At 42.9% G+C, this 27,002-nt stretch overlaps 1 protein-coding gene and 1 non-coding gene across 5 annotated transcripts in view; both read left to right on the plus strand.

The window, feature by feature from the left end:
- The window catches only part of Myo5a (myosin VA), a 128,332-nt gene that overhangs the window by 14,022 nt on the left and 87,308 nt on the right, over positions 1–27,002 (plus strand). For all 4 annotated transcript variants that reach the window (XM_069995386.1, XM_069995387.1, XM_069995388.1 and 1 more), the window contains exons 2-5: positions 23,083–23,193; positions 24,001–24,172; positions 25,582–25,726; positions 26,298–26,454. In XM_069995386.1, the coding sequence (XP_069851487.1) occupies positions 23,083–23,193; positions 24,001–24,172; positions 25,582–25,726; positions 26,298–26,454 (585 nt within the window). The remainder of the gene's footprint in view (positions 1–23,082; positions 23,194–24,000; positions 24,173–25,581; positions 25,727–26,297; positions 26,455–27,002) is intronic.
- LOC138809056 (U6 spliceosomal RNA) lies at positions 16,584–16,688 on the plus strand. Its single transcript, XR_011366682.1, has one exon. It is a non-coding gene; the product is annotated as a U6 spliceosomal RNA (small nuclear RNA).

Here is a 27,002-nt window from a genome sequence, read left to right on the forward strand (position 1 = left end):
CAGCTTTTTTGTGGTCACTTGGAGCTAAGAGTCTCACAGACTTTCCTGCCTGAGCTGGAATTCTCAGATCTCAGCCTCCTGAGTTGCTAGGATTACAGACATGAAACATTGGCAAGAGGCTAGTGTCAGTTTTCAAGAGAGCAGTGCATATGAACCCTGTGAATTCTGGCTTGTCCTGATTTAAAAATAGCTTATTTTTATTGCTTTTTTTTTTTTTAGAACTGTCACATTTTTGTTTTAAATGCAGTTTGACCTTGCCAGGCAATGTTGCCCAATAGGTTATTTAGGAGAAAAAGAAGCCTGGTATTTTCCCCTTACTGTTTTCTTTAGCTAGTCAGGCTGATCTTGTTGGCATAGGGTTTGGTTTTTAGTTCTGTGGAGAAAATCAAGGAGAGACAGGAAAGATATCCTCTAGATAGGAGGATAAGGGTGAGAGGAGAGAGAAAAAGAAAGATAGGGCGATCGTTTTGAAATACAGTGTTGCTAGGTATGATGATAGTATTAATATAAGGAGCATAAATGAAAAGTTATTTATTAATAGACACCTTGGGAGAGAGAAAGCACATGGCCTCAGAAAAGCTCAGCCTAACTCTAGAGATCATGCATTCTCCTTACCTTACCATGTTACTGTGTTATTTTATTTGTCTCTCTTGGTATTTCCTATTCATTTTATGTACTTGTCATGTAATCATTCAGATTCATTGACTTCTTTTTGAAACAAGATCTTGATATGTAGCCCAGATTAGCCTTAAACTCTGAGACTCTTGCCTCAGCCTCCCTAGAGCTGTTTACAAGACTGGCTTTTGGCTGGCTTCTGGGAACATGGGATTGGGCAGGGTGCCTAAGCTTTGTGTCCATGCCATATTGTTTATGCCGAACACCTGTTTTCCTTCTAGAAGGCTATAGTCTTGGCCTGTGCTGGACAGAGTATGACTGTGTAACCAGCCTTCAATAAAAACAGGCAGTGAGTCTCTAGGAAGCATTGTCTCAACTTGCCCATCCTGTGTGGGTCCAGGAGAAAAGACTCCTGGAGCTGGTGTCTCCTCTCTTCTGGACATATCCCCCTGGTGCTTTCCCTTTGTTGTGTGGCTGTTTTCATTTGGCTCTTTTCAGCCATGGATACTGCTGTGTACTCAGTCCTATGAGCCCTCATACTCAGTCACCAAACCTGTTACAGTCTTAAGGGTCCCTTGTCAGAGTTCTCCAGCATTGCATTTCAAAAAGTACCACAGTAGCCAGGTGCCGGTGGCTCACACCTGTAATCATAGCTACTCAGGAGGCTGAGATCTGACGATTGTGGTTCAGAGCCAACCTGGGCTAATTTCCAATAAACTACCAGAAAACTGGAAGTGGCGCTGTGGCTCAAGTGGTAGAGCACTAGCCTTGAGCTGAAGAGCTGAGTGCCCAGGCCCAGAGTTCAAGCCCAACCAAAAAAAAAAAAAGTATCACAGTATGCCATTACGATATCTAAAATATATTCATAATAGGTCAGAAGCATTTTTTCCTTTTTTGAATCAGGATTAAAGTATTGCACCTTTTTTTAGGGTACCCCATTATTCACTGATTCTCTTTTTATTTATTTTTTCCATGAAAGTAATCTTTGTTGAAGAAACTGAGTTTTTTCCTGTAGGGTTTCCTCTGGTTTTTGTTGGATGTATTACCACAGAATAGTTTATTGTATTGCTTTGTAAATTGATAGCTGGATCTAGTGGCTTATTGCATGTGTGTGTTTGTGTATGTGTGTGTGTGTGTGTGTGTGTGTGCGTGTGTGTGCGTGTGTGCGTGCATGCGCATGTGCATTTGCATTCACACTGCCTACTGAGGTTGAACTCATGGCCTCTGGGCACTGTCCTTAGCTTTTCCCCCCAAAACTAGTACCCTACCACTTTAGCCACACCTCCACTTCTGGCTTTTTGGTGGTTAATTGAACATAAGAGTCTCATGGACTTTCCTGCCCACGCTGGCTTCAAACCTGAATTCTCAGGTTTCAGCTTCCTGAGTGGCTAGTATTATAGTTATGAGCCACCTGTACCCAGCTCAGTCCAGTGCCTTCATATATCCTGAGGATATGGCTTCGCTTTCACTTGATTGACATTTTCCACTTGTAGCACTTGGGTAAGAAGAGCTCCACAGAGCACATCTTGGTGTCTAGAAACATCAAGCCAGATCTTGAGACTTGCAGTGTGACATACCCTGCTTTAGAGATTCCACTCAAAAGCACATGGCATAATGTCCATTCACCCGCCTCTCAGGTACTAATACTGGCAGAATTCCCTGAGCAAAAGCTATCTAATTATCTGGGTTGATACAATGCCGTGGTGACCAAATATTATGACATTGGTAGAAATGTAGTTGTTTTTTTTTAAAGTCACACACAGATATATAGAACCATATATATGCATGTCCACTTATTTTGATCTGTCTACTATCTATCTCTGAACTTGGCCTTAGGCTTGCCAAGCAAGTACTTTAATACATGCCTCCAGTTTTTTGCTTTAGCTATTCATCAGATAGTTTGACACTTTTGCCCAGAGTCAGCCTCAGGCCACAGTCCTCCCACCTTTGCCTCCTGTATTACTGGGATTACAAGCATGGACCACCACCGCTAGATTGTTGAAGTGTGCAGTTTAGCTAACTTTTTGCCTGAGTTGGCCTAGAACAAGATCCTCCTAATTTCTCCTTCCTGAGTAGCTGGCATTACAGGCGTGAGTCACTACATCTGGTCTATTTTCTTTCTTTCTGGGTTTTTTTTTTTTTTTTTGGTCTATTTGTTATTTCCCTTTTTTCCCTTAAAATAGTAGGCATCCTAATGGGATGAACTAGTATTGCATTGTGTTTTTTATTTCCATTTCCTTAATTGTTAATTATGTTGAATCCATTTTCATGTGTTTATTGGCCATTTGTGTATCTTCAGAGAAATGGCAAGTCTTTTATCCATTTCATTTTATTTATTTTATTTTATTTAGTTGTGGGGCCTGAACTCTGGGCCTCGGCACTATCCCTCCGCTCTTCAACTCAAGGTTAGCATTCTACCACTTGAGCCACAGTGCCACTTCCAGCTTTTTCTGTTTATATGGTACTGAGGAATCAAACCCAGGGCCTCATGCATGCAAGGCAAGCACTCTACCACTGAGCCACCTTCCCAACCCCTTATTTATTTATTTTTTGTTGGTCATGGGGCTTGAACTCTGGGTCTGGGCACTATCCCTCAGCTCTTCAGCTGAGCCATCTTCCCAGCCCCTTTTGTCCATTTTAAAATTGCATTTTTTTTTTCTGGTATTAAGGCTTGAACTCAGAGTCTTGAACACTCACTTGGTGTTTTTGCCTAAGGCTCGTGCTCTACCAGGTTAGCCAGTTCCACCTCCACTTCTAGCTTTTTGCTGGTTAATTGGAGATAATTGTCTCACTGATTTACAGATTTGTCTGTCTGGGCTGGCATGGAAACTTGATCCTTAGATCTCAGCCTCCTGAGTTCTAGGATTACAGGCCTGAGTCTTTGGTACCCAGCTTTCTGTGCTATTTATTTTTATTTCTTTTCTATTTTTGGTCTAAGACCTGGACTTGAACTCAGTACTTGGTGCTTTCACTCATTGACTAGTGCTACCAACTGAGTCATACCTCCATTTTTAAACAATCTACCTAAAACTCTTCCTAGGTATGCTACTTAAAGCTTCATGAGTATGGTATTACTGTGGTATTTGTATTCGTATGGGTGATGTCCATAAAACAAGTTACTTAATAAATCTCCAGAAAGGAAAAGCTGACTGTCTGTTATGGTTTAGTTTTCTTTTTGTCTCTTATCAGTAGTGTTGGTTGGTACTAGTAGGATGAGGTTTTTAAAAGGGACCTTGTTATTCTAGAATTCAATATCCCATGATCTAATAAGAGTTCTTGTGGAGATCAACTGACTTCTTTTAAACAGGCGCCTTCACTCATGTGACAGAAAATGCGAACGCTCTAGGAGTCTTTTAATTGTCCACTTCATTCCAGTGGTATTTGTGAAAATGCTCTGTGTTCAGATTTAGTAAATACCCTTAAAGCATTTTAGGATATTAGAAATGATTCATCACCTGACAATCTTTTGCAGAGGGACTCTTAGTTTCCTTTTAAAGTTGAGTGTTTTCTCTTTTTATTTTTCTTTTTGTCATTCACAGATCGTTAGTTTTAAGCTGATGAACAATTTAAAGCATTAGGAAATTCAGTATTTGTTTAAGATTGATTAGTAGTGGAAATCATTAGTAGTGATACAGGTATACCTTAGCTATGAAAAGTTATCTCATTATCTAACTCTGCCTCTCCATATTTTGTGATTAAAAACACAAACAAACCAGATAGTATATTTGATTTAGAAGAGAATACTGAAATCAGAAGATACTTAGGGTATGGTGATGCATGCTTGTAGTCCAACCTACCTGGGAGGCTAATATGGGATGATTGCTAGAGACTCTAAGTTTGAAACCAGCCTGTGTAACACAGTGAAACCCCATCTCAAAAAACAAACAAAAAACAAATAAGAATCAAAGGATAAGGGAGAGTAACCAGTTCAACAAGAAATGTACTCACAACCTGATACATGTAACTGTAACCCCTCTGCATATCACCTTGACAGTAAAATTAAATTTAAAAAAGGTTAGCTGTTATGATGATAAAAAATGATTAGGCGCTGGTGGCTCACGCCTGTAATCCTAGCTACTCAGGGGGCTGAGATCTGAGGATCGCGGTTCAAAGCCAGCCCGGGCAGGAGAGACCGTGAGACTCCGATCTCCAATAAACCACCAGAAAACCGGAAGTGGCGCTGTAGCTCAAGTGGTAGAGCGCTAGCCTTGAGCTGAAGAGCTGAGGGACAGCGCCCAGGCCCAGAGTTCAAGCCCCACGACCGACAAAAAAAAAAATAAATAAAATGATTAGGTTGGCTTTGAAAACTGTGATCCTCCTGATGTCAGTCTCTGGAGTGGCTAAGGTTACAAGCATGAGCCTTTGCACTTGACATTCTCAAGTCTTCTATTATTTTTTTAAATCATTCAACTGATTATTTCAATCTTCTTTGAGATTTTGATAATTTTTGAAGACTGTACTTTTGAGTTCATTGTCATTGGATATTTCTGGATTCAGTTCTTGAGGGTTATGAATTTGTGAGCTGTCATACTGCCGTGTTTTTTCAAATTGTTTGTGTTGTTCAGTTGTCCCTTAGCTGGGATGGATCTCTCCTCTGGTTTGATATGGTAGCTTTCCTAAGTGAGCAGCCATCTCTTGGGGGGTTCAACCCCTGTACTTCTCAGAGACAAGAAAACAAAGCACAGCAACAGCAACACCACCAAAACAAACCAGATGCAACAGCAACAGACAAAGACAGCTACTGTACCACCAGCAACCTTGGAAAAGAAAATGGCAAAACTAATGTAGACTAACCTATGACGTACACTATTAATAAAGGTAACATAATCAAATCGTGAAATAAAGAAGAGGCAGGGAAAGGGCCGAGTACAAGGTTGAATAAAAGAAAACTGGAAAGAAATGTGAGGAAGAAGAAAAGGATGGGATAAAAAGCGACTTACAAAATCAAGAGAAACATGTAAATGAAATTAAAAGTAAGAGAAATATAAAGCAAAAACTGAAAATATTTTTAATAAAATAAAAAGAATACTTAAGAAAAGACAAAGAATTGGTGACACTTCTTTGCAAATTCTGTCATACTGGAATCCCCGGGGCGGGTGGGCGGAGAGGATGGAGTCAGATATGGAGTCTATTTTAGACTCTGGGTATTTTCTCTTCTTGTCAGCGACAGGAATGGATTTAAGGCCACTCACAAAAAGCCCACCACAAGTCCTCCTCCCTCTCATTTCAGGGTTTCTTCCATGCGATCCTCTGAGGAAGGACAGATAGAGTCAAAGAATCTTGGTTTACTTAGGTTATTTATGTCTAGGCCAAAGGGAGAAAATAAAGAGCTGGTTCCTGTGTCCAGCTTCTCAGACTCACAGGTCCCAATTACCCCATTTTTATCTGTCTCCATTTAGTCTGGCTTCTGTCTTCTGTCAGACCACCCTGACCACCCTGACTCCTCTCTCTCCCTTGTGGTCACGAGCATCTGAAAGCTGTCCAGCTTCTTCCTCTTTATTATGCCTACATCTCTAAGTATCCTGCTGAATGAGCTGGGTTTTTGCTGAGTGAGTTATGTTCTTACAATTCTACTGATGAGTTCTGATTATATTCTGTTTCTCCTATGGAAACAATTGTAGCCAGTGGAAACCTGCATAGCCCCATACTTAGGTCTTTTTTTTTTTTTTTAGTCTGTCGTGGGGCTTGAACTCTGGGCCTGGGCGCTGTCCCTGAGCTCTTCAGCTCAGGCTAGTACTCTACCTCTTGAGCCACAGTGCCATTTCCGAGTTCCTAGTGGTTTATTGGAGATCTTGAGGACTTTTCTGCCCGAGCTAGCTTTGAACCTGGATCCTCAGATCTCAGCCTCCTGAGTAGCTAGGATTACAGGTGTAAACCATCAGTACCCAGGCATAATTAGGTCTTTTTGATGAAATCGCTAATCACTTTTTCTTCTTCTTCTTCTTTTTTTTTTTGAAGTACTAGAGTTGGAACTCAGGATTCCACTTCTGGTTTTTGGGTGGTTAATTGGGGATTTTCCTGGCCAGGCTAGCTTTGAACCTCAATCTTAAGATCTCAGGCTCCTGAAAAGCCAGGATTACAGGTGTGAGCCACCAGTACCTGGCTTCTAATTTTGTTTTTTGTTTTTGTTTTTTTTTTTTTTTGTCGGCCATGGGGCTTGAACTCTGGGCCTGGGCGCTGTCCTTCAGCTCTTCAGCTCAAAGCGAGCGCTCTACCACTTGAGCTACAGCGCCACTTCCGGTTTTCTGGTGTTTATTGGAGGTAGGAGTCTCACGGTCTCTCCTGCCCGGGCTGGCTTTGAACCGCGATCCTCATATCTCAGCCTCCTGAGTAGCTAGGATTACAGGCGTGAGCCACCAGCGCCCGGCTGGCTTCTAATTTTGTATGCCTTAAGAAAAACATTCATAAACTCTCAATTTTGAAGTGGAAAGCCAGCATAGAGGAGATGAGTGGAAATAACATCCTTCAGCAGTTTTTACAGGTGGAATACTTCCAAAGAGCTCTGTGTTGAGCTATAGGAAGGGTGTGATCAAGTCACTTCCAGGATTCCTTAGCCATCCCTAAAACAGGCAGAGGCACAAGTTTCTGCAGAAGCTCAGCTTGCTTGTACTGCATTTCTCTCTCTAAGTCAGCATTGATGCCTGGCGTAGCTCTTGCTCAAAAGTTCACATCCTCACATAGTGAACTATAAGACTTTTAGAATCTAAAATATAAGCTGACAACTCTCATTTTTGGTCAGGTCCTCTTAATCCTGCTAAGAATCCCACCACTACCATTCAGTCTCAGTCCAGATGCAACTGTTAGTCATAGCGTTGAACCCATGGAGCTGCCACAGTAGAGGGAAGCAAGGCTTAAATTCTGACCATTTCTCCTCCTGGATAGTTACTGCTTCTAGTAGCCAGCTTCCCATCATCAGGGTGTAGTCTTGCAGGGAGTTGTCTCACATCATTTCCTCTGTGTTCTTCTCTTGCTTTAGGGTGGTTGCGGGGTCCCTATCATTTTGGGCAGGTAGCATGCATATGATTTAATATTTATCTGTTATTTATTTCTGGTGCTGGGGCTTGAATTGAGGGCTTCTTACTCTTGCTGAGCTTTTTCACTTAAGGCTGGTGCTCTACCACTTGAGCCACACCTCTACTTCCTGCTTTTTTGCTACTTAATTGGAGTAAGAGTTTCATGGAATTTTCTTTCCCTCCCTTCCTTCCTTTCTTTCTTTTTTTGTCAGTCATGGGGCTTGAACTCAGGGCCTGGGCACTCTCCCTGAGCTCTTCAGCTCAAGGCTAGCACTCTACCATGTGAGCCACAGTACCACTTCCAGTTTTTTTGGCGGTTAATTGGAGATAAGAATTTCATGGGCTAGGGCTGGGAAGGTAGCTCAGCGGTAGAGTCCATGTCTTGCAAGCATGAGGCCCTGGGTTCGATTCCTCAGCACCACAAAAACAGAAAAAGCCGGAAGTGGCGCTGTGGCTCCAGTGGTAGACCGCTAGCCTTGAGCTGAAGAGCTGAGGGACAGCGCCCAGACCCAGAGTTCAGGCCCCATGACCGACAAAAAAAAAAAAAAAAAAAAAAAAATTTCATGGGCTAGCCAGGCACCGATAGCGCACGCCTGTAATCCTAGCTACTCAGGAGACTGAGATCTGAGGATCACGGTTCAAAGCCAGCCCGTGGGGGGGGGAAAAGGGGGGAAGGAGAAGGATTGGGATTGGGGGGAGGGGGGAGGCTGGGAAGGGATGTGAAGGGTAAACAAAGGAGAAGGCTGCAATGCTTGGTAAGAAATGTACGCATTATCCTGCCCATGTAATTGTAACTCTTCTGTACAGTATGTTCACAAATAAAATAAAATTAAATAAAAAAAAAAATGAACAAAGCCAGCCTGTGCAGGAAAGTCCGTGAGACTCTTATTTCCAATAAAACCACTAGAAAACTGGAAGTGGTGCTGTGGCTCGAGCGGTACAGTGCTCGCCTTGAGCTGAAGAGTGTAGGGACAGTGCCCAAGCCCAGAGTTCAAGCCCCAGGACCAACCAAAAAAAAAAAAAAATTCATGGGTTTAACTGCCCAGGCTGGCTTTGAACCATGATCCTCAGATCTCAGCCTCCTGAGTAGCTAGGATTACAGGGGTGAGCCACTAGTGCCGGCCTCATGGACTTTGCTACAAAAGCCTTCCAATTGAGATCTCAGTCTCCTAGTAGCTAGGATTACAGGCATGAGCCACTCTGCCCATCCCTGTTTGTGCTTTTAGGGTTTTTTTTTTGGGGGGGGGTCCGGTCGTGGGGCCTGAAATCTGGGCCTGGGCACTGTCCCTCAGCTCTTCAGCTCAAGGCTAGCACTCTACCACTTGAGCCACAGCACCACTTCTGGGTTTTTTCTTTTTGCTTATGTGGTGCTGAGGAATCGAACCCAGGGCCTCAGGCATGCAAGGCAAGCACTCTATCACTGAGCCACCTTCCCAGCCTCTGTTTGTGCTTTTAAATATAACAAACACTGCAGTCTTGTCGCCTAGCTTATTATAAAAGCATTGAAAATATCAGTGCTGCAAAGCAGAATTTGTGGGTTTTGGTGAAATAGTTTTTATGGTGTTTGCTTGAGCAAAATCCTAGAGATTCCTGAAGCTTTGGGCCGAGGAACAGGTAGCCCAGGTGATATAAATGGGAGTCAGTGTTAGTGACCCAGGTTCCTTCATGTCTGTACATGTTCGGTAACCCCCCCCCCCCCCCGCCCTGTCGGGAAATGCTGTTTCATTTAGGCAAGTGAGCTTTATAGTTTTAAGTTTGACTAGGCTACTGTTTTCACTCAGGCTTAGAGTTAATAGTGAATTAAATTATTTACCATTCTCTTCTATAGCTTCTTTCATGCCTGACCCTCTCTCTGTCTTAACTTGGCATTCCTCCACACCTATTTGAAGTCTGTAGAAACTCTAGTTCCTAAGATTCATGCATTTTGCTTTATTTTATTTTATTTATTTTGTCAGTTGTGGGGCTTGAACTCTGGGCCTGGGCGCTGTCCCTCAGCTCTTCAGCTCAAGGCAAGTGCTCTACCACGTGAGCCACAGTGCCACTTCCAGTTTTCTGGTGGTTAATTGGAGATAAGAGTCTCACGGACTTTCCTGCCCCGGCTGGCTTTGAACCATGATCCTCAGATTTCAGCCTCCTGAGTAGCTAGGATTACAGGTGCGAGCCACCAGTGCCCAGCACATTTTATTTGTTGTTAGCTGAACAATGGTAGAGTAGTAAATGTTAGAAGATGAGGCTGGATCTCCAAAACACAGGTGCCAAATTCTCTAAGGTCTGTCAGGTGGTCATTTCAGAAAAGATCACTAAGGCTGCTGAATAGTGACTGGAAAGGGAAAGCTTGACCAAGAGTGTTGCTAGCAGCAGCAGGAGTAATGGTCAGGACTTGGGTGGGGATGGAGGAAGAAGTGGGTAGGTAGGGGAGGCTGAATTTAGCTCAATATTGCTGCTATGGTTTTCTGATACAAGGAAGAGGAGAGGTAAATACTAAGATTCTGTTTTCTCCCAGGAGCAGCTAACTAGCCTGGTAGAGATGCTTATCTGTGTTTAAAATGAGGTGCTGGGCTGGGAATGTTGCTTAGTGGTAGAGTGTTTGCCTAGCATGCATGAAGCTCTGGGTTCAGTTCCTCAGTACCACATAAACAGAAGTGGTGCTGTTGCTCACATGGTAGAGCGCAAGTCTTGAGCACAGAGAGGCTCAGGGACAGAGCTCAGGCCTTGAGTTCAAGCCCCAGACTGGCACACACACACAAAAAAAAGATTAAGTGCTATAGAGGAGATTCATTTATTCACTTGAGACTCATTCACTCTTTTGTTCATGCAGCTATTATTTATTAGCTTATGTTAACTATTCGGGGAGGGATTTTGCTGTTGTATTTCCATTCATGTTTACAATATGTTCCAATCAATCTCATCCCTTCTATCACCTTCCCTTCCCCTCCCCTCTTCCCCAAACAATTACAGCAGGTTTTCTTGCTCTGTTTTCATGGTCGCAAATGTTCTGTTTCTATCATATTCATCCTCATCCATCCTCCTTAACCCAACCCCTCTCTCTAGTACCTACCAGATCCTGTTTCTCTTCCCCTGCCCTTCCCCAGCCCCTTATTGATCAGCTTTCCTTGAGAGTCCTTATACTATTTACATATATAATTGCAATGTGTTTCAAAATTATTCACCCTTGTTTATTTAATTTATTTAATTTTTTATTTTTTGTCGGTCATGGGGCTTGAACTCAAGGCCTGGGCACTGTCCTTGAACTCTTCAGCTCAAGGCCAGTGTTCTACCACTTGAGCCACAGCGCCACTTCCAGTTTTCTGGTGGTTAATTGAAGATAAGAATCTCAGGACTGGGGCTGGAAAGGTGGCTCAGTGGTAGAGTGCTTGCCTTGCATGCATGAGGCCCTGGGTTCGATTCCTCAGCACCACAAAAGCAGAAAAAAAAAGCCGGAAGTGGCGCTGTGGCTCAAGTGGTAGAGCACTCACCTTGAGCTGAAGAGCTGAGGGGGACGGTGCCCAGGCCGAGTTCAGGCCCCATGACCGGACCAAATCTCAGGACTTTCGTGGCCAGGCTGGCTTTGAACCGAGATCCTCGGATCTCAGCCTCCTGAGTAGCTAGGATTACAGGCGTGAGGCACCTGTGCCTGGCTTATTTATTTTACTTTTACTCACCCACTCCTTTCCCCTCTCCCCCAGAAGAAGATGGGCTAAAAGTTCTATGGTGGGACTTGTTATACTTAAGATTCTTATGAGACAGATAAAGAGTGCAGATGGTTATTCAGGTTTGGGGGACAGAAGCTCATTGGAAAGATCTGGGCTAAAGAGAAATTCTTGCCTCCAACTCTCTAACCTCCTACCCTCAGTCTACTCACTGCTGGAATTACAGGCCTGTACCACCACACCTGACCATCCTAAGCATTTGGGAATCAGAAGTCTTCCTTGATTTGAATCTTGATCCCGTCAGTGATTAGCTGACTGACTTTAGGGCAATTATTTAATAATCTCTCAGATTTTTGTTGAACAAGGGACAACTGTAGTAACAATTATAAAACAAATTTCAAGAGTTAAAAGCCAAGCTGGGCACTGGTGGCTCAAGCCTGTAATCCTAGCTGCTCAGGAGGCGGAGATCTGAGGATCACGGTTCAAAGCCAGCCCAGGCAGGAAAGTCTATGAGACTGTTATCTCCAATAAACCACTAGAAAACCGGAAGTGGTGCTGTAAAGTGCTCAGTGCCTGCCTTGAGCTGAAGAGCTGAGGGACAGTGCCCAGGCCCAGAGTTACAGCCCCACGACTGACCAAAAAAAAAAAAAAAGTTAAAAGCTAGGCACCTTTGGCTCATTCCTGTAATCCAAGCTACTCAGGAGGCTGAGATCTGAGGATTAAAGTTCAAAGCCATCACTGGCAGGAAAGTCTGTGAGACTCTTACCTCCAATAAACTACTCAAGAAAAGCCAGAAGTAGTGGTGTGGCTCAAGTGGTAGAGTATTAGCCTTGAACACAAAGAGGTTCAGGGACAGCATGCAGGCCCTGAGTTCAAGCCCTGGGACTATCAAAAATAAAAAAGAATGAAGTAAAGGGAAAAAAATTAATCTCACAAATCCTTGTGGTGACAGTGGTCAGTAGGATTCCTTTCTTGGTTGCTGATTCTGTTCTACCTTTGATTATTTTTCTTAATTAGAATTTTATATCTACAAATATCACTAGCTAACTGTAGGTGGAAATAGTAATTTTGCATGGTGTGCACATTAAAGCTGTTCTTATAAAGTGAGACCTACTTCCCAAAATAACCTTTACAGGAATCTTAAAGAACTTCAGTGTCTAAAAATACTCATTTCAGAACTCTGTCATCTTACATTAAAACTCTAGAGAAATAAAATTAACGTTTTGCAACCTTAATTGATACAACATCAATTTCCAAGATCTTTCTCTTTCTTTTGTTTCCCTCCCTCCCTCTCTCCTTCCCTCCCTTTTCTCTCCCTCCCTCCCTTTCTTTCTTCCTTTCTTCCTTCCTTTCTTGTGTGTGTGTATGTGCAAGTACTAGAACATGAATTCAGAGCCTAGGTACTGTCACTTAGCTTTTTCACTCAAAGCTAGTGATCTCCCACTTCAACCACAGCCCCACTACCACCTTTTTGGTGGTTAATTGAAGCTAAGAACCTTACAGACATGTTTGCTGGCTTTGAACCTCTATCCTCAGATCTCAGCCTCTAGTGTCATTAGGATTACAGATGTAAGCCACTGGCTCCCATTTTGTGCTACCTGCTTTAGCTTTATTCCCAAGTGCCTGGCCTATCAGGTACTACTGCATTTGGGGCACGCCTCAGGGCTTCCTGACTGAAGAAATGCAAGTGAGCAGAACTTGTAGTGAGTCACCTGCTTTCATCCTGGACCTCTTCAGGGTTGTCCTTGTGATAGATAGGACACATATAAAAAAAAGGGTGAGAGGGTTACAGCCCAACCCATCCAGTGCCAGGACAGTGCTGGGTAAGCTGGCACAACTTAATACCTTCTCTGGTCCAAGCAAGATCCTGCAAACCTGCCTTTCCTGTGCACTTCCATTAGACATTGCCACAGTGACCTCATCCCAGCCAGCGAAGCTCATCAAATTGTATTGTGCAGGTTACAGATGGCTTCTATTTCCCTAGCAAGCTATTATGTAATGCCAATCTGTGCGAGTGTTATTTTCTCAGATTTTGATCATTACAGAATTTAGCCTGACTTTGTTTTGCCCTGTAGTTTCCAATACGGTAGTTCATTTGAATTGGCACACATCTTCGGATGTGTGGTTGCATCTTAATTTTATCTCTTTCAAGTTTTTTTTTTGCCCTCACTTTTCTTTTTTTTTTTTTTTTGTCAGCCGTGGGGCTTGAACTCTGGGCCTGGGCGTTGTCCCTCAGCTCTTCAGCTCAAGGCGAGCGCTCTACCACTTGAGCTACAGCGCCACTTCCGGTTTTCTGGTGGTTTATTGGAGATAGGAGTCTCACGGTCTTTCTTGCCCGGGCTGGCTTTGAACTGTGATCCTCAGATCTCAGCCTCCTAAGTAGCTAGGATTACAGGCGTGAGCCACCAGCGCCCGGCTTCTCACTTTTCTTCTACAGGTTTTGTTTGTTTGTTTGTTTTTGTTTTGGGGGCTTGAACTCAAGGCCCAGATGCTGTCCATTAGCTTTTTCACTCAAGGTTGGTGCTCTGCCACTTGAGTCACAGTTCTACTTCTAGCTTTTTACTGGTTAATTGGAGATGAGAGTCTCATGGACTTACCTGTCCAGGCTGCCTTTGAACCATGAGGCTCAGATACCAGTTTCCTAAGTAGCTAGAAGTAGCTAGGATTAGGCTATTATTTCTCTCTCCCTCTCTGTCTGTCTGTCTGTCTGTCTGTCTCTGTCTCTGTCTCTGTCTCTGTCTCTCTCTCTCTCTCCCCTCTCTCTCTGTATTTTCTTTAATCATAGTATAAATTTCAGATTCCAAACCCTGTTTTTTTTGCTCCTACCAGTTCCTACATCATCTTTTCCTCCACTCTGTTTTCTAAGCTTCTGACTCAACCCTGACTCAAACATCCTTTTGGCCTTCAGCTCTGGTACGGCTCCAGGGAAAATCCCAAGTTAAGCATGTGGGTTTGTCTCTGCTGCCTCTCACCCCAATTTTCCATCTCTCCTCCTTCCCTGCCCTCTCCTGGTCTTAAATAAAATGGGCATAATATATGCGTTGTGTACAAGGACCTCAGAGGGAATTCATATGTGGCTTTAAAAAAAATATATATATATATATATACAGTCCAGTGCAGGAGGCTGACACATGCATACGTAATGAAAATATGGTCGGCAGATTCATGAGTCACTTTAATAAAATAATGAGAGACAAAGACTATAGAGTTGTATGAAAGGAAAGGAAGGAACCGGAAGTAGTGTGAGACAGCCTAACCCTTTACTAGCTAACCACTGCAGGGCTGACCCACAAGACAGTCCTTCTTTTCTCTTGCTGGAGCAGTATCTAGTCTAGTTGGCCTAGCTAGGGATTTCTTTCCTGCTTCTGTCACCTGGAAGTTCAAGACTTACTGAGCAAAAGTCCCCTTCCTCCTCTCCCTCTTCTTCCCTCTCCCTCCTTTTTTTTGGGGGGGGGTTGTGAGGCTTGAACTTGGCCTGGGGGCTGTCTCTGAGCCTCTTGGTGCTCAAAGCTAGCTCTCTGTCATTTGAGCCACAGTGCCACTCCCAGTTTTTGAGTGCTTTTTGAGTTTTGGAATTGAATCTCACAGGGACTTTTCTGTCTGGCTGGATTCAAATCACGATCCTCAGATCTCAGCCTCCTGAGTAGCTAGGATTGATTACAGGCATGAGTCGCCAGTACCTGGCTCTCTTCTGTCTTTTTTGGTACCAGGGTCTCAAGCTCCCTTGGCTTTTTTGTGCACAGCTGGCCTCCTACCACTTGAGCCATGTCTCCAGTCCAAGCTTTTGCTGGTTATTTTCAGAGATGATGTCTTAAGCTCTTTTTTTTGTTTTGTTTTTGGCCTGGGCTGGCTTCACATGGCAGTCCTCCAGGTCTCTTTTCTGAGTTGCTAGGATTAAAGGCATGAGCCACCAGTTCCCTGTTTATCCTGTTTCTGATTCCTGCCTGCCTGTCACTTCTGTGTCCCCCTTTCTAGATCCATATGATTTAGGGACCTTGTCTTCTTATCTTCTTTCCCCAGTCATGAGTGTCCTGTGTAACTATTGTCCACGTGCCAGATAAGTTTAGTCCTATCCCTCAGGCTTATTTTGCTTTGAGGGGGTTAGGAAAGCAGGGGGAGGGGAGGGCTGGAAGGCAAGGAAGGAGTTTGTGACTGAGAGATTTCCCCATGTTTCAGCACCTCAGGTGTTTGACAGGGACTGATAACAATTCTGACATAGTTCTGATCTTGTTAAAGAAGCCAAGGAAAGAACAGGCTGGTTTCTGCCCTTTCTCTTTGGGTACTTTCACAAAAGATACAGATAAAGAGGTAATTGGTTATCAGGGTGATGTTTAGAGTTTAAGTATCTTGCCTCTGGTGCTTGAAAGTGCCCAAGCCTCACTCTGCTTATCTCTATGGGTTGTTAACAGCTTGCTCTTAGAAATCTAGCCCTTGGCAAAGCACCTACTCATTGCAAAATCCCTGTGGAAATCTGAGCTAGAGCTCTCTGCTCACTAGAAACACAAAGGCATTTCTGTCTAGTTTGAGTCTTCTCCAGTTTAGGATCAGGTCATACAAGCTCTCTGGGTTTGTCTATTTGAGGTTTTCATGTAAGGGTAATAGGTCATTTCATGATTCTGAATGTCATGTATTTCTCTCTCCTGGAACTAGTAAATCCTTCTGGAGAAAGTTAGAAAAATACTGACTTTGTAAAGTATAGATAGCAACAGTGAACATATAGAAATGCTTATTGCTAGGTGCTAGTGGCTCATACATGTAAATCCTAGCTACTCAAGAGGCTGAGAGCTAGAGGATCACAGCTCAAAGCCAGCATGGACAGAAAAGTTCACTAGACTGCCTCTCCAAAATGATCAGCAAAAAGCTAGGTTGGAGGCATGGCTCAAGTGGTGAATCACCAGCCATGAGCAAGCATGCTGAATGAGTTCAAGGCCCTGAATTAAAACCCAAGTACCACTGTCACCAAGATAAAACAGGAATGCTTATTTAATGAATAAAAAATTTTAAAAATATATAAAATATATATAAAATTTCAATAATACTTATTTTATACACACATATGCTGTTCAGTTTATGGCCCATGGACCTGGGAGACAAGCTATTAAAAAAATTAGGCATTGCTTCCTACAGAAAAAAAAAAACAATTTAATAATCATCCATCCCTGTGCTTACATATATCCTTTACAAAGTTTCTATGTGGCAATCCCTGAGAAAGACGACAGGAAGTCTACTTTTGCCATCACCTCTATTTTCTAATTGCCGGAAGTAAAGGCCAGTATGCTAGTCCTTGATTAGAACCTGTAGCCTAGTGCTCTCTTGGGCAGCACATATACTAAAATTGGAAGGATACAGAGATTAGCATGGCCCTGGTGCAGGGAATGATAAGGACATTTTTAAAGTGTTCCCTGTTTTATTCCTTCCCCCATGCTGGGTTTTTGTCTCAGTGAATCCAGGGCCTTGGGTGTGCTGGGCAGCACTCTACCAGTGAGTGACATCCTCAGTTCCAAAGTAGGACTTTTTAATCCACAATTTCAGTTACTTTTAATATTCTTTTTTCTGTAAATGATGCAAGTTACAAGGGCTCTTTTCTTGTCTTGTCTTTTGTCTGTTGTGGGGCTTGAACTCTGGGCCTCGGCACTGTCCCTGAGCTCTTCAGCTCAAAGTGAGCACCCTACCACTTGAACCACAGCGCCACTTCCAGTTTTTTGATGGTTAATTGGAGATAAGAGTCTCACGGACTTTCCTACCCTGGCTGGCTTTAACCAGGATCCTCAGATCTCAGCCTCCTGAGTAGCTAGTATTTCAGAAGTAAACTACTGGTGCCCAGCTCCAAGGGCTTTATTTTTGTTTGTTTGATTTTTGGTGCTGGTCCTGGGCTTGAACTCAGTGCCAAGGCACTGCACTTGAGCTTTTTTGCTCAAGTCTAGTGTTATACCACTTACACCACAGCTTTACTTCTGAATTTTTTTTTTTTGTTGGTTAATTGGAGGTAAAAGTCTCACAGACCCTCCTGCCATGGTTGGCTTTGAACTGCAGGAGTCAGATCTTAGTCTTCTGAATAGCTAGGATTATAGACGTGTGCAATCGCCCAGTGAAAGTTTTTATGACTACATAATAAGAGAAAATACAGTGATTGGGTGATTCTTTCCACCATGCTATTCTAAAATTCGTACGTTTATCTGAATTAGGGAAGGGAAGGGAAGCAACAGAATGGTGAGACAAAGGACAAGGGGGAACAAAAATCATAAGACAATATGTTGGAAATAATCTGTACCCCTGAGGGTGGAGTGCTTGGGGAGAGAGGGAAAGTGGGAGGAAAATGAGGGAAGGAGTAACAAGTTTGACAAGAAAAGTACTTATGTAACTGTAACCCCTCTGTACATCACCTGGACAATTAAAAACAAACAAGGCAAGATAGTGAGATCTTGTCCTTGGTCCCTTACCCTTAAAAAGAGAGAGAAAAACCTTCTGTTTTTAAAAAAATTTTGAAGTGGTTTTTTATTTTGAGACCCTTAAATACTAAATACCATCTGTGTCAGGTACTGTTCTGAGTACTGGATGTATTGTTGAACAGCAGAACAGCTTATGTTCTAATGAGGAAAGAAAGAAGTAAACAAACAATAACATCACAGTAATTGCAGACGGTCATAACACTCTGAAGTAGAGATCTATGTAATCATACTCGTTAGGTGAGAGATTGAGATCTAGAGGATTGTGGTTTGAAATCACCCTAGGGAGAAAAGTCCATTAGATGTCTCCAAAATAACCAACAAAAAGTTGGACTAGAGGTATGACTCAAGTGGTAGCCCACTAGCTGTGAACAAGAAAGCTACATGAGAACAAATGATCCTGAATTCAAGCCCTGGTACCTGTACAAAATAAATAAATAAATGAAGTGAAAGGTAGAGGTGAATTTATGTGAAACAAGAATACTATTGTAGGCCAAAGACCAGATTTAGTCAGGCCCATGTCAGCTGTGATTATATCATGTGTTTAAAAAAAATTGTTATTACAGAATTGTACAAAGGGGCTACAATTCCATAAGTCAGTTAATGAGTTCTTGGATAATGCCACCCCTTTGCTTTCCTCCCTCCCATCCCTGCCCACAAGTAGTTAATCTTTTACATAGTGTATATTGAGTACAATGACTATATTTGTTCACTCTTCCTCCATCCATTCCCGTGTCCCCTTTTGCTCCCCGCAAAGGCAACAGCAAACACCACCACTACCAATAAGATCTGTTTCCATTTCCTAGAATTTGTTTTGATAAATAGTACTTAGATGTTCAGTACTTTAGATAGTCAGAGGAGCCTAAGCCTTTGGGTTTCTAAGTATATCCTCCGTGTGTGTGTGTGTGTGTGTGTGTGTGTGTGTGTGTGTGTGTGTGTGTGTGTGTGTGTGTGTGTGTGTGTGTGTGTGTGTGTGTGTGTGTAAATGCATAGAGCCCTGTATAAGTTATTCTGTCCAGTTGTATTTTAATCTAGCTTCCACATATGAGAAAAAAAAAAAACGTGCCATTTGTCTCTCTGTGCTTGGCTTACTTACCTCACCATAACATGATTTATTCTAGGTCCATCCATTTCCTTCAAATGACATAATATTCTTTCTAGTAAATAAGTAGAATTCCATTGTGCATATGTACCACATTTTTTGTGCCACTCTTTTTTAATCCACTCATCTATTGAAAGGCATCTGGGCTGTTTCTATAACTTGGCTATGGTGATTAGCAGAGCAGTGAACATGGATGTGCAAGTTCTTTATCTTGATTTGTAATCTTCTGGGTAGATGACCAAGAGTGGGAAGGCTGGATTCTAAGGTAGTTCTATGTTTAGGTTTTTTTTTTTTTTTTGGTGAGAAATCTCCAAACCACCATCCAGAGTGGTTGTGCTAGTTTACATTTCCATCAACAGTGCAATAGGGTTTCTTTTCTCCAACATCCCTGCCAGCATTTGTTATTATTGTTCAAATTCTCCATGTTGGCAAATCTAACTGGGGTGAGATGGAACCTCAGTGTTACTTTGATTTGCATTTCCTCTGTGGCAGGGATGTTGAGCATTTCTTCATGTATGTATTTGCATTTTCACTTCTTCTGAGAAGTCTCTCTTTAGATCCTTTGTCCACTTACTGATTGGCTTATTAGTTTTTGTTGGGGGTAATTTCTTGATGTGCTTGTATATTTTGGATATTAGGCCCTTGTCGGATATATTGCTGGTAAGGATCTTCTGCTAGTCTGTTAGCCATGAGTATCCCTTCCCCCTTTGGTTTGCCAGTTGAATCAAGAATGTCCTACTTTCTTTTTTTATCTCCAAAAAATTGTATGCAGAGGTGTCAGTTTAATCTGTCCATTTATAATACATTTTGATCTGTGTCATCCCATCCAACATGGTCCCCTCATCTGTCCCATCCTGTTCCCACCCATCTCAGGTTTTCCAATTCCATTTTAAAAGTATTGTGTCACATTTCAAGTGTGATCTGTTCATAAGACTGTATATTAGGGCCTATTATGCACTCTGTGTGTGTGTGTGTGTGTGTGTGTGTGTGTGTGTGTGTGTGTGTGTGTGTGTGTGTGTGTACGTGTGTGTGTGTCTATGTCTATGACTGGGGTTTGAACTCAGAACCTTGTACTTGCTAGACAGGTTTTCTACTGCTGAGCTATACCTTTAGCCCTTTTCTTGACTGGTTATGTTTAACTTCGAGTCTTGCTCCCTGTTCAGCAAATGCCTAGACTATAAGCTTCTTGTAATGGTGGCATATATCACCATGTTCAGCTTCTTTCATTGAGATGGTGTCCTATGGGTTTTCTGCCTGGGCTGGCCTAGAAGTGAGACCCTCCTGCTTTATATGCAGCTAGGATGACAGATATGCACCACCACACACAGTTACCAGTTCAGAGGATGCCTTATGAAGTTTTCAGCCAGGCCTGGGTTTGAACCATGTGTCTGGAGATGTCAACATCTGAAGTAGCTAGGATTACAGGTATGACCTACTTGCACCTAGTTATGCACATATTTTATTTGTTTTTTAAATAAACAAGAATAAGTTAATTTGAAAGTGAAAGGAGAGCTGCAGAGGTCCCAAAGAGGAGTCCATAGGAGTCCTCTTGGAGGGTGGTTATTATAGTAAAGAGTTTCTCCCATATCCTCTTGCCTGGGCTTTGTGCTGATTGCTCAAGGGTTTGCACATGTAGCTGCCCCAACCCTTTTCATTGGTTGAGCAGACACCAAGAGTGTTATGGGAAGAAGTGTTCCAGTGGAGACCCGAGGCACTATAGGAAGAAGAAGCTCTGTGATGGGCTACATGTTACCTGCCATGTGTAAGGTCTGCCACCTTCTATCTCTATCTACTTAATAGTTTCCATTCTCTCTCTCATACCCATTCTTGGACCATTAGAGAACACACTGGATGACTGCCCTAGGCTACTTCATGCTGCAGAGTCCGGTATGGGCCTCCAGGAAGAGTCTTTTAGGGGCATGGGACTTGGTTTGTGTATGTACATGTTCTAAAGGGAGAGTCTGGATAGACAAAATGTTTCTTTAATGTAGTGTTTGTAGGATTTATGCACATTAGTATATTTAATTGTTTTTCTCAAAATTGACCATGACTTGAGTCTAAACACTTGTCATTTTAGGAGTCCTCATTACTACGAATATTCATAAATAAGCCTACAGAGAGCAAAATGTATTGCTGGTCAAACAGACCATTTGGGCCATTTTCCACACATTTTTATAAGATGAAGAGGGCAAGCCAGGCACCAGTGTCTCATGCCTGTGATCCTAGTTATTCAGGAGGCTGAGATTTGAGGATTATGGTTCAAAACCAGACAGGGCAGGAAAATCCAATAGACTCTTATCTTCAACGAAGTGCCACCAAAAAAGCCAGAAGTGAAACTGTGGTAATAGAGTATCTTGAGCAAAAAGGCTCAGGGACACACCCAGGCCTGAGTTCAAGACTCAGTTTCAGCACACATACATACCCACACACAATAAAAAGGCCAAAAATCTAAACAGAAGTGTTTTTTGTTTTGTTTTGTTTTTTGCCCAAGGTTTCCAGTTGACATCAGAAGTCTTTTTCAAAGAAACTTACAGATGTTGGGGCTGGGATTGTAGCTTAGTAGAGCTTAGTAGAGCATGAAGCCCTGGGTTCAATTCCTCAGTAAGTACTACATGAACAAAAAAAGCTGGAAGTGGTGCTATGGCTCAAGTGGTAGAGTGCTAGCCTTGCACAAAAGAAGCTCAGGGACAGTGCCGAGGCCCTGAGTTCAAGCCCTTGGATGGGCAAAAAAAAAAAAAAAAAGAAAAGAAAATTGCAGATGTCCAGTATGTGAAACCTCTCTGGCCCTTAGCCACAGGCTCCCTCTTCTCCTCCCCAGCACAGTGGTTTCCAGGTTACTGAGGCTTTGCAGAGGTGAAACACAGAAGGAAAGATTCAAATTGTAAATTCTGCCTGAAAGAGATGGTTATGCTACCAAACCAGCAGAACCACTCAAGCTGTAAAAGTAGAATTATATGTAAATTTTGAGTTGGGGAGTGGCTCAGTGGTAGAATGCTTGCCTTGAATGCATGAGGCCCTGGGTTCAATTCCTCAGCACCACATAAACAGAAAAAGCTGGAAGTGGCGCTGTGGCTCAAGTGGTAGAGTGCTTGCCTTGAGCTGAAGAACTGAGGAACAGCGCCCAGGCCCAGAGTTCGGTCCCCACGACCAACCAAAAAAATAATAAGTGGGAAACTCCAAACCCCAGTACTGCAAAAAATAAAAAAATAAATAAAAGCTCAGTCTCCCTCTAGACAGTGTGGCACATGCTTGTAAACTCAACCCTTGAAAGGCAGAAGTAGGAAGATTGAGTTCAATACCTGCCTGTGGTATACAGCAAAATCCTATCTCAAAATAAATCCAGAGCTGTGGGCTGATAGCTCACACCTGTAATTCTAGCTACCCAGGAGGTTGAGATCTAAGAATTGGGGTTCAAAGCCAGCCAGTGCAGGAAAGTCTCCAAATCACCACTTATCTCCAGTTTACCACCAAAAAACCAAGAAGTGGCCCTGTGGCTCGAAGTGGTAGAGCGCTAGCCTTGACAAAAGAGCTCAGGTAAAGAGTCCCAGCCCTGTGTTAAAGCCTCAGGACTGATAATAAATAAACAAATAAGTATTACATATTGGCTAAAGTTTCTTTAAAAAAATGTTTTATTAAAACCAAGTAAAGCTAGGCACTAATTGCTCATGCCTATAATACTACCAACTCAGAAGGCTGAGATCTAAGGATCGAAGTTTTTTGTTGTTGTTGTTTTTTGTCGGTCGTGGGGCCTGAACTCTGGGCCTGGGCGCTGTCCCTCAGCTCTTCAGCTCAAGGCGAGCGCTCTACCAATTGAGCTACAGTGCCACTTCCGGTTTTCTGTTGGTTTATTGGAGATAAGAGTCTCACGGTCTCTCCTGCCTGGGCTGGCTTTGAACCGAGATCCTCAGATCTCAGCCTCCTGAGTAGCTAGGATTACAGGTGTGAGCCACCAGCGCCCAGCTCTAAGGATCGAAGTTTTAAGCTAGCTGGGGAAGGAAAATGGGTGTCTATTTCCAATTAACCACCAAAAAGCTGGAAATAGAGCTGTGCAGCTCAAGTGATAGAGGGGAAAAGCTACGTGACAGGCCTTGAGTTCAAGTCCTCGTACACACACACACACGCACACACACACACACACACACACACACACACACACACACACACACACACACACACACACACGAACTCAATATGTTTTATCTATGATTGTAAAGCAATTTGCTAGTTTAATTTTTTTTTCTTTTTTTCTCTTCTAGTTTGCCAGGGTTTGGATACCTGATCCTGAGGAAGTCTGGAAGTCAGCAGAGTTGCTCAAAGATTATAAGCCTGGAGATAAAGTCCTCCTACTTCACCTGGAGGAAGGAAAGGTAAGATATTTATTCATTTCTTTTTTTTTTTTTTTGGTCATGGGACTTGAACTCTGGGCTTGGGCGCTGTCCCTGCCCTCTTCAGCTCAAGATGAGCACTCTACTGCTTGAGCCACAGTGGCACTTACAGTTTTCTATTGGAGGTAAGAGTCTCACAGACTTTCCTGCCCGGGCTGGCTTTGAACCATGATCCTCAGATCTCAGCCTCCTGAATAGCTAGGATTACAGGCGTGAGCCACTGGTGCCCAGCTATTCATTTATTTATTCATTTATTTTTGCTAGTCATGGCTGGGGCATAAACTCAGGGTCTGGCCACTATCCCTGAGCTTCATTGTTCAAGGCTAGTGCTCTACCATTTGAGTCACAGTGCCACTTCCGACTTTTTCTATGTATGTGGTACTGAGGAATCGAACCCAGGGCTTCATGCATGCTAGATAAACACTCTACATTGAGCCACATTTCCAGCTTTTTATTTATTTTATTTAGACAAGATTTTGCTATGTAGCCTAGTGTGGCCCTGAACTTACAGTCCTTTTGCCTCTGCTGCACGATGTTGGGATTACAGGCATGTACCACCATATGCAGCTCACAAACATTATGAATATACATTAAGATACCCTTCTTGTTTCTCATTTCCACCAGCATTTGTGACATGAGAAAAAGCAGGAAATTAGAATATTTAAGAGCTGAGAAGAAAAAAAAAAAGAACTGAGAAGCAAATCAGAAATAGAAAATAAGCACAGTGGCTGGGCCTGTTCCACATTCATTACCATGACTGATCCAGACATTTGTATTTTGTGTTTTCAGGATTTGGAGTACCGTCTCGATCCAAAAACCAAGGAGCTGCCTCATTTACGAAACCCAGACATCCTCGTTGGTGAAAATGACCTCACAGCTCTCAGCTACCTTCACGAGCCTGCTGTGCTCCATAATCTCAGAGTCCGTTTTATTGACTCCAAACTTATTTATACATACTGTGGTAAGTACGCCCCACTGTCCGAGGGCATTGTGCACTCGTTCTGCTAATGGCCAAAGCATTGAAAATACCTAGTGCTTGGGGAAAGCAGGCCATGGTTAGACTTCTTGTGATGGACAAAAATTACTCCGGAGCTATCAGGAAGATTTCCAGTACTCATTTAGCTAAGTTGCATTTTGTGCAGAATTAAGTCATTTGTGAATATATGTAGTTAACATAAAAAGCACTAGGTCCATCTTTTGGATTTTGCCCCCACAAAAGTTGTATGTCACGCATAATGCCAACTTTACCAATTTTTTCATCTTTTTTTTTTTTTGCTGGTCCTGGGGCTTGAACTTAAGGCCTGGGCACTGTCCCTGAGCTTCTTTTGCTCAAAGTTAGCACTCTACCATGTGAGCCACAGCACTACTTCTGGCTTTTTCTGTGTATGTGGTACTGTGGAATCGAACCTAGGGCTTCGTGCATGCTAGGCAAGCACTCTACCACTAAGCCACCTTCCCAGCCATTTTCATCCCTTACATAAAAAAACATATCAAAACTACTTGAAGAATTGATGTCCATGGGACATCTTTGGGAGTGGGTTCAAGTTTAGTGCAGTTCTTTTGTTTCTCAATTGCTTAGAAGTATAGGGTAGACTTTTCTTTCTTTTTCTTTTTCTTTTTTTTTTTTTTTTTGGGTCTGGTAGTGGGGCCTGAACTCTGGGCCTGGGCGCTGTCCCTCAGCTCTTCAGCTCAAGGCTAGCACTCTACCACTTGAGCCACAGCGCCACTTCCGGCTTTTTTCTTTTTGCTTATGTGGTGCTGAGGAATGGAACCCAGGGCCTCAGGCATGCAAGGCAAGCACTCTACCACTGAGCCACCTTCCCAGCCAGGATAGACTTTTCTTGGGATAAACCTTTTTGCTTCTGCTGGCTGGGCCCAGCTTTTTGTTGCTTAGTTGGAGACTGACTCTTGTAGACTTTTCCTGGTTGGCTTTTTTTTTTTTTTTTTTTTTTTGGTTGGTCCTGGGGCTTGAACTCAGGGCCTGGGCACTGTTCCTGAGCTTCTCTTGCTCAAGGCTAGGACTCTACCACTTGAGCCACAGCACCATTTCCAGCTTTTTCTGTGTATGTGGTACTGAGGAATTGAACCCAGGGCTTCATGCATGCTGTACAAGCACTCTACCTCTAAGCCACATTCCCAGCCTCTCCTGGTTGGCTTTGAACCATGATCCTCTGGATATCAGCTTCTAAGTAGCTGGAAGTATAGGTGTAAACCACCAGTGCTTGGCAAATGTATTTTGACCCTTGAAAGTTAACCAGTTGGATATGAACTCAATTGAAATAAAGTTTTGTATTGACCATCTTGTTGTACAAGTTTGAAGTACCTTCTAGAGAGTTACTGACATTTTTCTTTGTGTTCTCCTCCTCTCAGGAATTGTCCTAGTAGCTATAAATCCCTATGAACAGCTGCCCATCTATGGAGAAGACATCATCAATGCATATAGTGGTCAGAACATGGGGGACATGGATCCTCACATCTTCGCAGTAGCTGAAGAAGCTTACAAGCAAATGGCCAGGTTGGGGAGAGCTTTCATTGTCTTTTTTTTTTTTTTTTTTTGCTAATGGGAAGCAAAAATGAATTCCTTTCTGCTAAGTCTTAGATATTTTAAGGTGACTAGCTATGTGTAAATATAAAATGGCCTGGATTATTATTAAATATTAAAATACTAAAGGAGCATAGAGGTGTTTCAGTTTTTGTTTTTATGGAGCAGGGAGCTTGAACTCAGGTCTCTTGCTCTTTCTAGGTCTTTTTGCTCAAGGCTGGCACTCTACCATTTGAGCCACAGCTCTCTATCTTGCTTTTTGCTGGTTAATTGGAGACAAGAGTCTCTCGGACTATTCTGCCTAGGACTGGCTATGAACTGGGATCCTCAGATCTTCGCCTCCTGAGTAGCTAGGATTACAGGTGTAACCACCAGAGGTCCAGTGGTGCCTGGCTCTCCTCAGTTCACTTTTTAGTTTATAAGTAGTTGCTCATAATCATTTCTTCCCAAAATGTTATGGGGGGACAGGGAGAGATTTTGGTCCCTTGGATGGGAGTCACAGTCAGAAACAGGCAGCACCGGAAGGCTCTTCTTTGTCTTGCAGAGATGAGCGAAATCAGTCCATCATTGTAAGCGGAGAATCTGGGGCAGGAAAAACGGTCTCGGCTAAGTATGCCATGAGATACTTTGCCACCGTGAGTGGCTCCGCCAGTGAGGCCAATGTGGAGGAGAAAGTGTTGGCTTCCAACCCCATCATGGAGGTAAGAAAGCTGTGTTCTCTAGTCTTGGATGAAGAAGTATGTTGAAAAAAATAAAAAACAAAAATTGTTGTGTATAGCACATGTCAAAAAGTGTCAAATTATGAAAACCCTTTTCTCTTGGCTAGTAAGAGCTCTAGGGAAACTGAATGTTCCATGAAGATAGACATTTTCAGTGAAGCCTGGCTAGAGAGGAATCTGCTTTTATCCCTAACACTGCATTTTAAACCAACAGAATAGTGCCTAGTGAGCTGACTGACTCATCCTTCCCCCGCATAGCTGCTAACGAGAGTACAACTTAATCATTCCACGCTGAGTTCTAATTAATTTTTTTTCTAAAACATAGGCTTTGCTATTGCTCAAGCATGAATGAATTTCTTTTTCATCGTCTTCTTTTTTTTTTTTTTTTTTTTTTTGTCAGTCATGGGGCTTGAACTCTGGGTCTGGGCGCTGTCCCTCAGCTCTTCAGCTCAAGGCGAGCACTCTACCACTTTAGCCACAACACTACTTCCGGTTTCCTGGTGGTTTATTGGACATAAGAGTCTCACAGA

Source organism: Dipodomys merriami, unplaced genomic scaffold (genome assembly GCF_024711535.1).
Source record: "Dipodomys merriami isolate MVZ:Mamm:240054 unplaced genomic scaffold, mDipMer1.0.p SCAF_48, whole genome shotgun sequence".
In the NCBI taxonomy this organism is placed as follows: Eukaryota; Metazoa; Chordata; class Mammalia; order Rodentia; family Heteromyidae; genus Dipodomys; species Dipodomys merriami.